Source organism: Trichosurus vulpecula, chromosome 7 (assembly GCF_011100635.1).
Source record: "Trichosurus vulpecula isolate mTriVul1 chromosome 7, mTriVul1.pri, whole genome shotgun sequence".
NCBI classification, from domain to species: domain Eukaryota; kingdom Metazoa; phylum Chordata; class Mammalia; order Diprotodontia; family Phalangeridae; genus Trichosurus; species Trichosurus vulpecula.
In genome coordinates, this window is record NC_050579.1 from 88,847,087 (window position 1) to 88,863,485 (window position 16,399).

A 16,399-nucleotide genomic window follows, 5' to 3' on the forward strand; every position below is an offset into this window, starting at 1 on the left:
CAGCAACGTATCCACCTTTTGGTCATTATACAAGGATCCCACATTTGTAGTGCCAATTAGAGGTTATTGACAGTCTCAAACTGGTTATCCATCACCAAGTGGCTGACCTACTGGTGATGTGCCTCTCTGTGATTAGCTATTTTGGCCCCGAAGGTTATGCTCGAGGTCTTTCCGGCATGGTAGAATCTACCAGAGCTTGTACTACCTAGCATAGCCTTTGAGAACTTACGGTTGCCTTTGTCCCACAAAGAGGTATTCAAGTATCTCTCTCTCTCTGTCTCTCTGTCTCTCTCTCTCTTCCTCTCTCTCCCTCTCCTTCTCTTTCTCTCTCTGTCTCTCTCTCTCTCTGTCTCTCTCTCTCTCTCTCTCTTTCTCTTTCCCTCTCTCTGTGAGTGAGTGAGTATACTTATAAAAAAATCTGTGATAGGCCATTTGAGGGGCAAGATACTAGCAGATCAGAAAAAAACATCACGTGGAAGATGGCATCAGAGCTGAGTCTTAAAGGAAACTAGTGATTCTAAAAGATGAATGTGAGGAAGCAGTGCCTTCCATGCATGAGGCACAGTTGTAGGCAACAGAGACAAATGAGCCACAATAAGAAAATCGGTTAATCTTAATTATAGTATACCTCTGTGACATAAGTTAGAAATTAGGCTGCAGCCAGGTTGCTATTCAATGTATATCCCAAACAGGAGTTTGTTTATATTTGATCCGTGAATTAATAGAGAATCAATAGTTTGGAGACTAGTGACATGTTCAGACCTGTGCTTTAAGAAAATCACTTTGGGCAGCTTTATTTTAGATGGATTGTAGCAGAGGCACTTTAGACAAGGAGAGCCATTAGACGGTTGTGGTAATACTTCAGACAAGAGGCGGTAAAAGCTCACACTGTGGTGATGGCACCGTAAGTAGAAAGAAGAAGACAGATGCAAGAGATGTTGTACAGTTAGAAATGATTGGTTTGGCAACTGATTAGATAAGGAGGGTAAGTGAGAAGGAGAAATCATAGATGACATTGAAGTTATGAATCTTGGTAATCATCCAGATACTGGAGAAACAATTGCGTAATATATTCTGTTTTCAGATTACAAGTGATACTTGTAAGTATACAGGGTAGTAGTGAAATGTATCATTGGCTCCATTTTCTTTCTTGCTTTACATTATAACATTTTGTTCTTGTTTTAATATATTTATCATATTCACTATTAATTCAGTTGTTAAAAATATAAAAATGTTTTCACTGAAACTTCTGTTAGTTTTATAAATTAGTATCGATTTAATCAACTTTACATCGTTGTATTCTAGAGACCGGGTAATTGGTCTAATGATGACTGCTTGTGACCTTTGTTCTGTAACAAAGCTGTGGCCAGTTACAAGATTGACAGCTAATGACATATATGCAGAGTTCTGGGCTGAGGTATGTATGAGTTTCTCTTGCTTACCCAGATAATATCAAGAAGTATGAAAAAACTTGAGAAGAGAGTTAAATAGATTACAATTCTTTTAAGAGTGTATTTGTGTTAATATTTATTTTAAATTTATTATCCATAACAGCTATTCTTTACTAAGATAAAAGAAACAGTAACTGATATATGTACTAAGAACAAAGATAATCCTTTTTACATTGGAAATTCAATGATGAAATTAAATTAAAATTATGTAAAATGCATTGGCTCAAGTGAAAGAATTTCTGTAACTCACTCAAGGAATGAAAATTATTCCTTCAGCTGTTACTTAGATCTTTTTTCTATGCTTTGTAATAGATTCATATGTGAAAACACCTATTCCTCTTAAAGTTCTTGATATTTTGTTGCATTGCTATGTAATAATGGCAAAGATAACCAGAACTCAGAGAATGTGAATAGTGGGAATGGAGAATTAATTAAAAATACTCAATACTCAAAATGAAATTTAATTACTTTAATTGTCTCTCTTCTTTGCTTACATTATATTCTTATCAGAAATGTTATTATGTTTTTAATTCATCAGTTTACAATGTGAATCGTAATATCGTAAATTGTAAATATTGTCAATGTACTGGGAACCTATTCAGTTTTATGAGTCCCTTCTCAAAAATATCATTACTGGGTTAGGAAAACAGAAAGATATTTTTGCGAAAGTTTTATACATTCTCATTCATCTTCTTTTAGGGAAATTACATTTTGCAGTTTGATATTTGATGCATAATAGTTTAACTTGTAACTCACCCAGGAAGAGGAATAGTCTAGCAAATTGTTCATCTTCAATTTAAGTTGAAAAGTTTTATGTTACTTAAATTTATTTTTAACATTCAAGCAAAAGAATTCTTGTTGTGTGAGTACCATGATTGTTCAGTTGATTGCATGTCATGGAACTGTTTCTCTGGAATGCTGTATGCCCTATGTAATTAGGTGTTCCACACATGCGTGTGTGTGCATGTGTTTTGTCACAGAGCCTAGTTATTGTCAGACTCATTTAGTAAAGTTATTTCAGATATACATGTCTTAAATCTTTCAGCTGAAAGAATTTGTATAATGTTATCCCGATTAGATTTTTACAACAATGTAAAAGGGAATTGCATATTTTTTGAAACTAGTATATCTGGACTACATTCTATGAGTATCCCTTAGAACATTTTTGGATGGCACGTAAAGTAATTGTTGTCCAAGACATACATTTAATTATTGGTTCTGTAGCTAAATTGTTCACCTAAACCACAAAATCTAGAATGTCATAAATATGTAAAATACTGGTTTTTTTCCTATGTAATTCACATTATTTATTATGGTACTAGGATTTCCTTTGAATAGAGTTATCTAAAGAGAAAAAATCTAAAATAAATCTTGGTACAAATGATTTTAAAAGTCAATTAGTCCAATAATCATTTCCTCATAAAGTTCCTCACTATTTTGTATTGTTGCAAATTGATTCATTTTAGAGAATTGGGCCAATTTTATTCAACCTTCAGATTCACCAGGAGGCATAGCATATGAGGGGTGGTCAATCAGTAATTGAATTGAATGAAAGGGAAGAGAAGGGAAGGGAAAGGAAAGAAAGGGAAGGGAGGAGAGCAGAAAAGGGAAGAGAAAGGAAGAGAGTAAGAAAAGATGGGTAAGTTGTCTTTGTTTTGATTGAAGAGTAGCCAGGAAACATTAATGTAATTGTGAAGATTCTAAATTTTAACTAATAATGTTACATTGCTTTTGCATTGCGATTTCTGCTTTTTAAAATGTCTTTTATGATTATAAATCCTAATGTAGGGCCACTCACCCAACAATGCACTCACACTTGCAGGTGGGGTTCTGCTGAGGACAGCTGCTATTTACTCTTGGGGTTCTAGGGCTAAACATTGGGTTTCTAAATACTGCTGCTTACAAGCCTCCATGGGTATTTTCATTGATTAATTATCTTTTTAGCAGAGCTATTTACCAAGATGATAAAGTCAAAATAATTCTAAAACATTCCTTTCAAAAGTCTGGGACACGTACTCACAAATACATATGGTCTATAGGAAAAGTGGGCACAAACTTTTGAGTGTAATGTTAGGAAGGCACATATTATAGAATACGTGTAATTTCCTAGCTGCTAGATATCTTTCCCTCTTTTTGCAGAGTTCTTATAAAGTTCTTACTATTAGATATAGCTGGCACTTTTCTCTACCAGGAAGAATCATTTGCTTTGAAATTGCCTTTTCCTTGAGTGGCTCTGTTGTCTCCAAGTGCTCCAGCCTCTCTAAATTCTAGCTGGATTCCTTTCTGGTATTGGTACAGTTTCTCCAATAACATGGCCAGTGGAGAGAGAGAGAATGAGGAGAGGGAAGAGGAGGAGGAGGAGGGGAGAGGGAGAGAGGGAGAGAGAGAGAGAAAGTGCGCTATTTTTAGGTGCAGCTCAAGAAATCTCTCTCGGACTTCCCAGCCAATCATACAGTCACACAATATTTTCTAGGTGGCTTCAGTTTTTTCATGCAAGATCAAAACTCTATAGTACTATCAAGTTTATCAAAGACTTAGTTATATCTAGTTTGCACTTTTGATGGATTGATTTAATTGACATGTCTGAACTTCTATGATGAAATTAATGGGAAGCAAAACCCCCCACCCTTACACTTTTAAATATACATGCACACATATGCACAGTTAAATATTCTGCATTCCTAGCAAATAAATTGGGGGCATTTTAAGACCATAGTCACCAATTTAAAGGTAACTATCTAGTGATTTGGAGAGGCTCCAGAACTTTTATCATAGGGAAACTTGTAGTATGTTCTATTAAAGACCTTAGTTAGTGTACATTAGAAATATTCCCTAATTATGAATTATAAATATACTGTTGTTTATAAAGAAAATTATACTGGAATATATAACTAGCAATGTAATTTGTGGGGACCATGAGGTCATCTTCCAAGTATATTGTATATTGATTTAGACTTTTTAGGAAACTAAAAATTATTATATGAGGCATGGAGAAATTAAGGAAGATTTATCTAGGTAGCACAGTGGATATCTCTGTGCTTCAGTTTCCTCTTCTATAACGTGAGTGTAACAATAGCACCAACTTTACAGGATTGTTGTGAGGATCAGTTGAGTTAACATATTTAACGGAATTACTATGTTGTTATTACTGTCACCAAGCTTTTATTAAATGTCTGTTACATGCCAGGCAATGTGCTAAATGTTGGGGATACACATATAAAAAAACAACAACACTACCCACCCTCAAGGAGCTTACAGTCTAATGGGAGTAGACAACACACTAAAGGAAGGTGAAAAGAGGGGGAGAGGGAAGAGAGTGGTAAAGTCCAGGGCTTAATGGAGACCTCTGGAAAGGAGTGCAGCCTGGCGGGAAATGAAGAGGAGTCTGCCCTAGGACCTTCTTTAAATGAAGACTTTGGAAGGAGCCCTTGACTCCACCTGTCCTCCAGTCAGATGGGTAGAGAGCGGATGCTGCTGAGGTGTGAATTTGATGGAGTCTGGTCTAAAGGAGTGCACTCCAAGGGGAAAAGTTATCATCATCATCGTCTTCAAATGCTTGAAAAAATGAAATTAATGATTGTTGAGGCGAAAAGGCACATAGGGCCCTAAAGTCGTTGAAATTATTTTATGTGCATCAAATGGAGAATCAGAGACTAGGCTAAGAGAGAATACGATTAGCTTTTAACAGGAAGGAAATAAGGTTAAAATTTATAATTTCCTTTCTTAGCACCCTTTCTTTCTCTACTTACTTTATAAGTTCTTTCAGAAAAAAAATGTTTTACATATGAAAATCATTATAGCTTATAAAATAATGACTGTATCCTATACTCAATAAATCCTTGATATAATGGAGATAATTGAATTTTCAAATTGCATGGTTGCTAGATCTCTGAAATAAGAGATATTATATCTGGTGGTTTTTCCCATAGTAATAGTAAAATTAAAAGTCATCCTTAGTTAAAATGCTGTTGTACCGGTATTGGTAAATATTGGTACCAAGCCAAGTACTAAACTAAGTCTATCCACTTAATACTAATATAATTTTCCTTTATACTAGTTTAAAAAATGTTTAGGTGTAGATCTGCCTGAAAGTGAAAGTATGTGCCGGAGGATTGCCCCTCTAATCCTGTGATTCTTTATGGAGTCCTAATTTTAATGTTTTGGATTATCTGACTATGTCAGATGTACGTGTAAATGTGTGTGTGTGTGTATATATATATGTGTGTGTGTGTGTGTGTGTGTGTGTATCTGACATAGATAATATATATACATATTATATATTATATATAATATACATACATACATACACACATACACACACACACACACACACACACACACACACATATATATATATATATATAGGCAAGAGGCAGTACATATATCTAGTTAAAGTAATAGTAGTACAAAAGTCCTAATAGATGAACTTTTTAATTGAATAGTTACATGTAACATAGAAATTTATGGGAAATGTAATAGTCCATAGATATAGCTCATATTACATACTTATTAGCTTGAACAAAAGACTTCTTAGCAGCTAGGTGCACAGTGGATAAAGCACTAGACTTGTAGTCAGGAAGATCTGAGTTCAAATTCAAGTTCAGACAGTACCTTTGTGATCTTGAACTCCTCACTGTTAGCCTGTTTTCTCATCCACAAAATGGAAGATGTTAATAGCACCTACGTCATCACAGAGGAGATGTGAGGACTGAGTGATATAATATATTTAAAGCGCTTTGCAAATTGCAAGGCTCTACACAAACCTTAGATTTTTCAGAAAATTCATGTTTGTGCCTCACAGCATTTTGTAGACTCCAGTTGAATTGCTCAAGAGCATTCTGCCACCCATATACTAGGAGCATGAAAGAAAATTTGAAGAGTTATGAAGAAAAAAAAGACATTGCTGTCATTTCGAGCATTCCTTATACTTTTTCTTTTGGGTTCTTCCTGTGGACTAAATGAACTATGATGGCTTCCAACTCAAGGATTCTGTGAGGCCTTTTATTTCTTTCAGTTCTCCTTATTAATGCTTGGAGGAAGGAGACAAAGTCTGAGTGCATTGCTAGCAATTCTAACTTACCTTAAAAAAACATTAAGATAAAATGAAACTATAAGATAACTAAATAGAGTATATTGTACTATGAAAGAACAATGCTATTGAACTTTATCTGAAATAATTGTTTAGTAAGCTGTTTTGCTTCTGGATTGTCAAGCAAATATAATACATTTTTAAATAAAAAAGGACTTTCATACCCCCCAAAATTATTTTCCCTTAATTTCACAACTTGTGAAGAAAGAAGATGTTACTTTTCCTCTTTTTTCTTTTACTCTAGGGTGATGAAATGAAGAAATTTGGAATCCAGCCTATCCCTATGATGGACAGAGACAAAAAGGATGAAGTCCCTCAAGGCCAAGTATGAATTATTTCATTAAACAAATGTTTTATTTCAGTCACAAATGGTGCATAAGGAAACTCATAATTGAGTAAAACATGAAATCATACAACATATTTTGCACTTAAGGTTGTAGTGTTCCAGGTCTCATGATGACACACTATATCTCTTCTTTAGAAACATTGAGGAAAGTAGAAAAGATAGCCACCCTTAGTCACCTTAAACCTTGAGTCTTCCACATGTTTAAAGCATTTTAGTCACCTAAATGTAGAGCTCTGGGGAGAATGCTATGAGAGGAATCAATCACCCCTACTTACACAGAGTTTTTCTATGAGGGCTGCCGTGGTGTGGTGGTGACTACTTTAGATTCTGAATCCTGCACCTGGATTGCAAATAAACTGTGAGAACCTCTGATTTCTTGATCAGAGCAAATGCTAACTTTAATGGTGGTTGTAAATATTTGGTGGTAATATCCTAAAGCATTTTGTACATTTCATGCTACATATCTTTGTGAGGCATGACTACATCATCTACCCATATACAAGTAACTCTCTACTTTCACCTTTTGCCCTACTGATTAATGTCCTTCTATTAAGTAGCACTTCCTAAACACATTATTTGCCAAGCATTGTAGTTAAGTGCCAGGTAACAGTGCAGTCCCTACCCCTGGGAAGCTTATGTTCTAATGAATAGAGCAGTGATGGTTTTTGCAGGAGAGTAAAGAACCAGGAGGAATACTTTGGGCCATAAGCTTGCAGGGACAGTGGAGCGATAGGGGAGCACATTGATAGACTTCCAGGAGCGATCAGGTAGTTAATTGATCATTACCTACGTGTTAGAAGAGGTAGGGGAAGTATAGATGTATGCTAATGAGGCACCTGGAGAGGCCAGTAAAGAGATGCCTACAGAATGAAGTGAAGGATGGCTGGAACCTGCTAGAGAGTCAGTCACCAAGACGGTAGGGCCTAAAGGTGGAAATTCAGAGATGAAAGGAGAGATTTCTGCTGCTTGGCAGGTTGGAGGCCAGCTATACACATTAGAGTTTGTTTAGTTTTCTATTACTATTATTTTAGATGTGAGTACTTCACGTGAAATAATAAATAAAAGTGAAAAGACCACTGATTTGATGAATATAATGAAAACCTATTGCATAGTTTTGGAAACAAAATTTTATTTTACTCCTGGGTTAGTCAGATATGCATTGAGTTTAAAAGATTATGTATTGATTATTTTAGGGCATGGATTCAAATGTAACATAACTTTTAAAACTCTGGTGAATAATTGATTTATACTATTTAGGGTTTTCCAAAATCCCAAGGGCATCTTGGTATATTTTCAGTCATTTATAGTGGAAAAAAAACCTTTTTTTAAAAAAATCACTATTTATTTATTTAATATTTTTTGTTTTCAGCATTAATTTTCACAAGCTTGAATTACAAACTTTCTCCCCATTTCTACCCTCCCCCCACTCCAAGATGGCATATATTCTGATTGCCCTGTTCCCCAGTCACCCCTCCCTTCCGTCACCCCACACACACCCCCCATCCTCTTTCCCTTACTTTCTTGTAGGGCAAGATAGATGTTTATGCCCCATTACCTGTATATCTTATTTCCTAGTTGCATGCAAAAACCTTTTTTCGAACATCTTCTTTTAAAACTTTGAGTTCCAAATTCTCTTCCCTCTTCCCTTCCCACCCACTCTCCCTAAGAAGGCAAACAATTCAACATAGGCCACATGTGTATCATTATACAAAACCCTTCCACAGTACTCATGTTGTGAAAGACTGACTATACTTTGCTCCTTCCTATCCTATCCCCTTTTATCCAATTTTCTCCCTTGACCCTCTCCCTTTTCAAAAGTGTTTGCTTTTGATTACCTTCTCCTTTTATCTGCCCTCCCTTCTATTGTGCTCCCTTTTTTATCCCCTTCCTCCTTCTTTCCTGTGGGGTAAGATACCCAATTGAGTGTGTATGTTATTCCCTCCTCAGGTCAAATCCGATGAGAGCAAGATTCACTCATTCCCCCTCACCTGCCCCCTCTTCCCTTCCTACAGAACTGCTTTTTCTTGCCACTTTTATGTGAGATAATTTACCCCATTCTATCTCTCCTTTTCTCCCTCTCTCAATATGTTCCTCTCTCATCCCTTAATTTTTTTTTGTTTTAGATATCCTACCTTCATATTCAATTCACCCTGGCCCTCTGTCTATAAATATATGTATATTCCATTCAGCTACCCTAATACTGAGGTCTCATGAATTATACACATCATCTTTCCATGTAGGAATGTAAACGTAACAGTTCAACTTTAGTAAGTCCCTTGTGACTTTTCTTTCTTGTTTACCTTTTCATGCTTCTCTTGATTCTTGTGTTTGAAAGTCAGATTTTTTATTCAGGTCTGGTCTTTTCACTGAGAAAGCTTGAAAGTCCTCTATTTTATTGAAAGTCCATATTTTGTCTTGAAGCATGATACTCAGTTTTGCTGGGTAGGTGATTCTTGGTTTTAATCCTAGCTGCATTGACCTCTGGAGTATCATATTCCAAGCCTTTTGATCCCTTAATGTAGAAGCTGCTAAATCTTGTGTTATTCTGATTGTGTTTCCACAGTACTCAAATTGTTTCTTTCTGGCTGTATGCAATATTTTCTCCTTGATCTGGGAGCTCTGGAATTTGGTGACAATATTCCTAGGAGTTTTCTTTTTGGAATCTTTTTCAGGAGGCAATTGTTGGATTCTTTCAATTTCTATTTTATTCTCTGGCTCTAGAATATCAGGGCAGTTCTCCTTGATAATTTCTTGAAAGATGATATCTAGGCTCTTTTTTTTGATCATGGCTTTCAGGTAGTCCAATAATTTTTAAGTTATCTCTCCTGGATCTATTTTCCAGTTCAGTGGTTTTTCCAATGAGATATTTCACATTGTCTTCCACTTTTTCATTCCTTTGGTTCTGTTTTTATAATATCTTGATTTCTTATAAAGTCACTAGCTTCCACTTGCTCCAATCTAATTTTTAAGGTAGTGTTTTCTTCGGTGGTCTTTTGGACCTCCTTTTCCATTTGGCTAGTTCTGCCTTTCAAGGCATTCTTTTCCTCATTGGCTTTTTGGAGGTCTTTTGCCATTTGAGTTAGTCTATTTTTTAAGCTGTTATTTTCTTCAGTATTTTTTGGGTCTCCTTTAGCAAGTCATTGACTTGTTTTTCATGATTCTCTCGCATCCTTCTCATTTCTCTTCCCAGTTTTTCCTCTACTTCTCTAACTTGTTTTCCAAATCCTTTTTGAGTTCTTCTATGGCCTGGGGCCAGTTCATGTTTTTCTTGGAGGCTTTTGATGTAGACTCTTTGACTTTGTTGACTTCTTCTGGCTTTATGTTTTGGTCTTCTTTGTCAGCAAAGAAAGATTCCAAAGTCTGAGTGTGAATCTGGGTGTGTTTTTCTGCCTGGCTATGTTCCCTGCCAACTACTTGACCCTTGAGTTTTTCGTGGGGGTGTGACTGCTTGTAGAGTAGAGAGTACTTTGTTCCAAGCTTGAGGGGATGTGCTGTTGTTTTCAGAGCTATTTCTACACAGCAAGCTCTGCCATACCAGCGCTCCACTTCCCCCAAGAACTGCCTACCTGATCTCAGATCTTAAGCAGGCTCTGCACTCCTACTCTGATCTGCCACTTAATTTCTCCCACCAGGTGGGCTTGAGGCTGGAAGCAACTGCAGCTGTAGTTCTGTAGCTGTACCACCTCTGCCACGGCCAGGGTTGTGGCCAAACTGTGGACTCCTTTTCACTCTGTCCTAGAAGCTTTTCCCACTAATATTCTATGTTCTCTTTGGTATTGTGAGTTGAGAAGTCTGGTAACTGCCACAGCTCACTGATTCAGGGCACTAGGGCCTGTTCCTCCCAGTTACTGGTCTGGTTGGTCCAGGTGCGGTTCACGCTAGGCTCTCCTCCCAGCTCTGCTCCCAGCCCCATACGCGATAGACCCAGTGACCATCCAGGCTGTCCCGGGCTGGAGCCTGGCTTCCTTCTGGTTTTTCATGGGTTCTGCAGTTATAGAATTTGTTCAGAGCCATTTTTTATTGGTGTTTGGAGGGTCCTGGGGGAGAGCTGTAGGCAAGTCTCTGCTTTCCAGCTGCCGTCTTGGCTCCATCCCCCAAAAAAGTTTTTTTTAAAGGGCTTAATCAAATTGTTCCAATTCTGTTGCCAGCACACTTTTGTTAAGAAGCTAACCATATGTATGATTGTTTATTAAATAATATAATATTTTTGCTGCTTTATGCTGTAAAAATGTCTTAGTGTATACTCTTGAGTTGTACTGAACAATTAAAGTTTTGCCACTGTTTTATTCAAATGTACACTCCACTCATGTAAAATCAATTAAATTTTAGAGACTCTTGGCTTTAAAAATATACATTCCCTCTCCAAGTTTAAAATGTGTTCCTGAAAAGATTTCTATAAGGTAAATTATTGTGTATTGTTTTATTTTCTCATGATTTTCCATTTTGAAATACATATATATATATATACATATTGAACAACTTACCTCATATCAGAATTAAACGTCACCCTTATTATGGCTGCTTTTTACCTGAGATTCAATTCCCAACCTAAAGCTCAATCATATTCCAAGCCAGACTTCTGGCATTCCCCAAAACTAGTCAAGACCTCTTTTCTGCCTTGTAGCATATGCTACGTCTTAGGTTACAAAGTAAGATTTGGAGAGTTATAAGTACTGTATATGTATATTGGATAGCCACTGAGTTGCTCATTGAACTGGGCCCAGAACTGAAAAAAGAGAAAGACCAGGGCTGGATAAGAGATTAAATAGTGCTTTTAATGACCTTTGGTATATTCTAAAGATTTTACGTAGCTCATAGAATACTACTGCTAACAGGTCTGGACGATAGATATTCTTTATTCACTGAGTTTTTCCTGTGTGAAATGTTAAGCCAAATTCTTTTAATTGGCTGTGGATATAATTGAAGAAGCCCTGTAGTGTTCAGTGGCTCAGTGCACTCACAGGCTGTGATGTGCAGACAGCAGTATCTGAGAATGTGGACTCTGAGCTGGAGAGCCTCCATGGTGGCAATGAACACAGGCTTCTCTTCTGAATCAGTATTGCCCTTCACTTCCAGATCTCTCCACTTGTCAAGGATATCAGGGGTTGGCTGGCAGAAGTAGTTCACGTACTGTTTGGATATAGGCTCATCTTGATGTAGAGATGCATAAAAATATGTCAAGTATATATTTTATTGATGCCTTTAGTTTTTATTTCACACTCATTTCTGATTATATCCTGTCTTCCCTTAATGATAGAGCTGTATCTTAAAGATGTAAGGAGAGAAATTTTTTTAGCAAAACTAATTAGTGTATAGTTCACACTTAATAGTATATGCAACATTCAGCATCCATAGCTCCGCACCTCTTCACTGAAAAGAAAGATGTGCCTTTTGTCAGTTTTCCTCCAAGGTTAGGTTCAGTCATCATGACGGTTTTCATTTTCGTTTGTTTTTGTTCTTTATATTTACATGTTGTAGTTCCTGTGTAAATTATTTTCCTGATCCTCCTTCTTTTACTCTCTGTCATTGCATATGTATCTTTCTGTCTTTACCGAATTCTTCATAATCATAATTTCTAACTGACAGTAATATTCGATCATATTCACAAGCCACAATTTAGCTATTCTCTAGTAGATGGGCACGTACATTGTTTCAAGTTCTTTGCTTCCACAGAAAGTTCTGCTATGAATGGTTTGGTGTATTTGGTACCCTTATTTACACCTTGGACCTCCTTTCAGTATGTACAAGATTATGTACATTTTAGTCACTTTTTTTTCAGAATAATTCCAGGTTGCTTACTGAAGTGGTTGAACCAGTTCATAGTTTCACCAGCAGTTTACTAGTATTCTTGGCTTCCCATATTTCCTTGTTGGAATTAATTTCCATTAGCTTAAGTTTCTTAGGAAATTATGATTGTTCATGTACCTTTTTTACTTTTCCATTTGGGGTCATCAGTAGCTTGTTAAAATATATCAGTTTGGAGTGTCTCATTTGCATGATATGTCTTTTCATTTTTATTCATTAGAAATGGTGAGATGGTATAAGTAATCAGAGTTATTCAACTACTCCTATTTGGCACTCACTCTACTACTAACTCATTGCCCAGATGAGTTACTCAGTAAAATGTTCCTCTTCCATTCTTGAAGATAATATTGAAGAATCTGTAATTTTATTTTTTTCAGTTTTTTCCACTCTTGAGCCCCCCAACCAGAGACAGTATTTTCTGAGAAAAACACTCCAGGGTTAGACCTATTATTGATATTTACCCTCTGAGAATGTTTCCTTTTCAGTTGCCTCCTATTGTGCTGCTTATAAGTAATGCTATTTATTAAGGCAAAGTAAATTCACAAAACAAAGAAAGGTATCCAGACTTTCCTTTTTACCCAGGGGAAAAGGTTTCAGGCTTCCGTGGGAGAATTCAAGGAGAAAGGAGTTTATGCCTTTGGGGTCATTTAATCTGGGAGTTTCAGCAATACAGCACCTCTCTGAACACTCCTCATGCCAACTTGACTTAAGGAACCTTAGTCCTCAAATTCCAGCCTTTTTCTTTGAAATGGCTGCCCCTGTCTATTCTTTCCTCCTGCTACATGCGGATTCTTACAACTTTCCTCATACCAGTAAGGGTCGAGCTTCCCACCTTATTACCCGATCTCAGTGCAGTGACTTTGAAAGATCACACTGAGTCATGGCCCATCATTCTTCACCTTATGTTGGTACCTTTTTGATGTATTAAAGGAACTAATACCTTATAAAGGAATTATTTGTCATGTTGGCGTCTTGGGCCATTTATTACTCTTTGTCATCCCCCTTCTCTAAGATTACATCCTGCACTTTAAGGGAACACTTATAGATCTCCATTTTTTTAAGATTTGAGTTTATTATCACTTACTGTAACAAGTGAATGGTCTGAATGGAAGCAGAGTATTAAAAATGACCCCCTCATTGGTAACTGGTCATTCCCTGTCTGCTATAGTTCAGACCATTTCACAGTTTGTGAAGTTTTTTTGTTCCTCAGCTTGGGTAGTGTTACACAACCTCATTTTTTAGAATTTATGATGTTAATGAGTTTCTCTAGATTCTGTAATCCTCTGGTTGCTTTCTTTTTTTCATGTAGAGCCATGTTTTCCAGTATATTTTTTCACCCTCCTCCCTTGTGCCCATTTCTTTTTTGAAGTTACCAAGCATTATAGCATAAGGTGATTTAATTTGAAGAGTTTTATGGAGTTCTTCATGTAATTTTCTACTTTGTCATTTTCTGCTACACATGTTGACATCAGTGGCAACTACTTAGTGGTCCTTTTACAAATGCTTTATCGTAAGTATGGCAATGATGTTGTCCTCTGAAATGATGCTTTCCACTGTCACTTGTATGTATGATTAAATCAGCTCTGCCAGCCCTTTTGTATTTCTCTCCAAGGGAGAGCCGTCCTTCTGTTTAGTTGCAACTTTATAGCTTCTGGTCTCATTTACAAGTAGAATATTAGTATTGATGTTATTTTATTTGTTTCAGTAGTATATCAGTTTACTGAGAGTTGAGCAAGGCTCCCCCATAGAGAGGACTAAGTGAAATTAATATTGTATATTGTCTAAAAAGTACCTCTTTGACCTTTTCCAGCACTTGAGTGGCCATTTCCTAGTCATTACCTTAGGCCACTTTGTGTTCTCTTTTTTTCTTGGTTGCCACCCCCAAACAATCTATTGGTGATGAGTTTCTCTGTACTTACTTAGGCTAGACTTTAAAAAGCAGACAAAGTTTGATGCTGAGATTCTTTATGAAACCTTTCCAATGTGATGGAACCCATTAGAACTATAACCTAGTAACAGATTTTTAAGAACCCAGGGTCACAGCGATACCCCTATGAAGCATCAGGGTAGGGCTTCTGTCGAAAGTACCATAAACTAGATTTAATTCATTAGCTAGCTAGCTGGCTAGATAGATAGATAGATAGATAGATAGATAGATATAGACGCACAAATGTGTATATGTGCATCTGTTTGTCTATACATGTATGTATATGTGTGGATGGATGGATGGGTGGATGGACAGATGGATGGATAGAAAGCTGATGACCTTTATTAGCCTTTTTTCATTTGTCATTCTTCTTGCCCTCTCTGCAGCCTTTGACATTCTTGATCACCTCTTCTCTTTGATATCCTCCTCTCTCGAGGTTTTCAGGACTCTGCTCTCCCCTGGTTGTCCTCATACCTATCCGACCATTTTTCTTTGGTCTTCATTGCTAGATCGTAATCCATATCATGCCTACTACATGGACATCCCACAGTCCTGTCCTGGCTTTTCTGTCTTCTTCCTCTATACTGTCTCAGTTGGCAGTCTCATTAGCCCCCATGGCTTCTATTATCATCTGTAAGCTGATGATTCTCACATCTACTTTTCCAGCCCTAACCTCTTTCTCTTAACCTCCAGTCTTCCTTTTCCAACCACCTATTAGATATCTTGAATTTGATGTCCTGTGACTTCTTAAATTCATCATGCACAAAACTGAGCTTATGATCCTTTTTCCAAAACCCTCCCACCTTCCAAACTGCCTTATAATTATTCAGAGTCCCACTGTTCTCCCATTCACTCAGGCTCCCAAACCTATGTGTTATCCTCAACTCTGAACTCTCAAACCATATGTGTAGTCTGTTGCCAAGGACTGTCAGTTTTATCTTCATAATATATACTCCCTCCTCTTCTCTGACACATCATCCTGCCACAAGTTGTCATCAGCTTATGCTTGGACTTGTGCAGTCGATTTTTGGTTTGTCTCCCTGCCACAAGTCTCTCCTCACTGCAGTCCATCCTCCACTTAGCTGTTAAAGTGATTTTCCTAAAGCCCAGGTCTGACCATGTCACCCATCCACTCAAACTTCCAGGGCTCTCTAATACCTACAGGATCAAATGTAAAATCCTCCTGTTGGTGTTTAAAGCCAGACCCTTCTATTCCAGTTTTCGTACATCTTACACTCCATCACATACTCTGCAATCTAGTGACATTGGTTTCCTTCCTGTTTCTCCCACAAAACACTCTATCTCCTTAGGCCGTTCAGTTTCATAGGTTTGCCGCCATGCCTGGAATGCTCTTTCTCCTCATCTCTGTCTCCTAATTTCTGTGACTTATTTAAAATCCCAGTTAAAATCCTACTTTCTATAGGAAGCCCTTCTCAATCCCTCCTAATTCTAGAGCCTTTCCTTTGTTGAGTATTTCTTTTTTATCCTGTTCATACATAGTTGTTTGCATGTTGTCTCCCTCATTAGACTGAGCTCCTTGAAGTTAGGCAGGGCCTGTTTCTGCCTTTGTATTCCTAGTAGCACAAGGCATGGCACATAGCGGCATTTAAGACTGACCAGCTGTCAGGGACTGGGTCCTAGTGCTTGACATTTAGTAACTTTATTCAGTTTATTTTAAAAATATATTATAAATATTTTGGAAGGTATTGCAGTCCCTTTCAGTAGATGAAATGGCTCTTTGAAAATTCTAAAATATTTTTAAATTGCATTTATTCTTTACT

General features: G+C 37.0%; 1 protein-coding gene across 1 annotated transcript in view; it reads left to right on the top strand.

The window, feature by feature from the left end:
- The window catches only part of PDE10A (phosphodiesterase 10A), a 262,739-nt gene that overhangs the window by 230,894 nt on the left and 15,446 nt on the right, over positions 1 to 16,399 (top strand). Inside the window, exons 19-20 of the mRNA XM_036768216.1 lie at positions 1,306 to 1,417; positions 6,785 to 6,865. Coding sequence (XP_036624111.1) covers positions 1,306 to 1,417; positions 6,785 to 6,865 — 193 coding nt within the window. The remainder of the gene's footprint in view (positions 1 to 1,305; positions 1,418 to 6,784; positions 6,866 to 16,399) is intronic.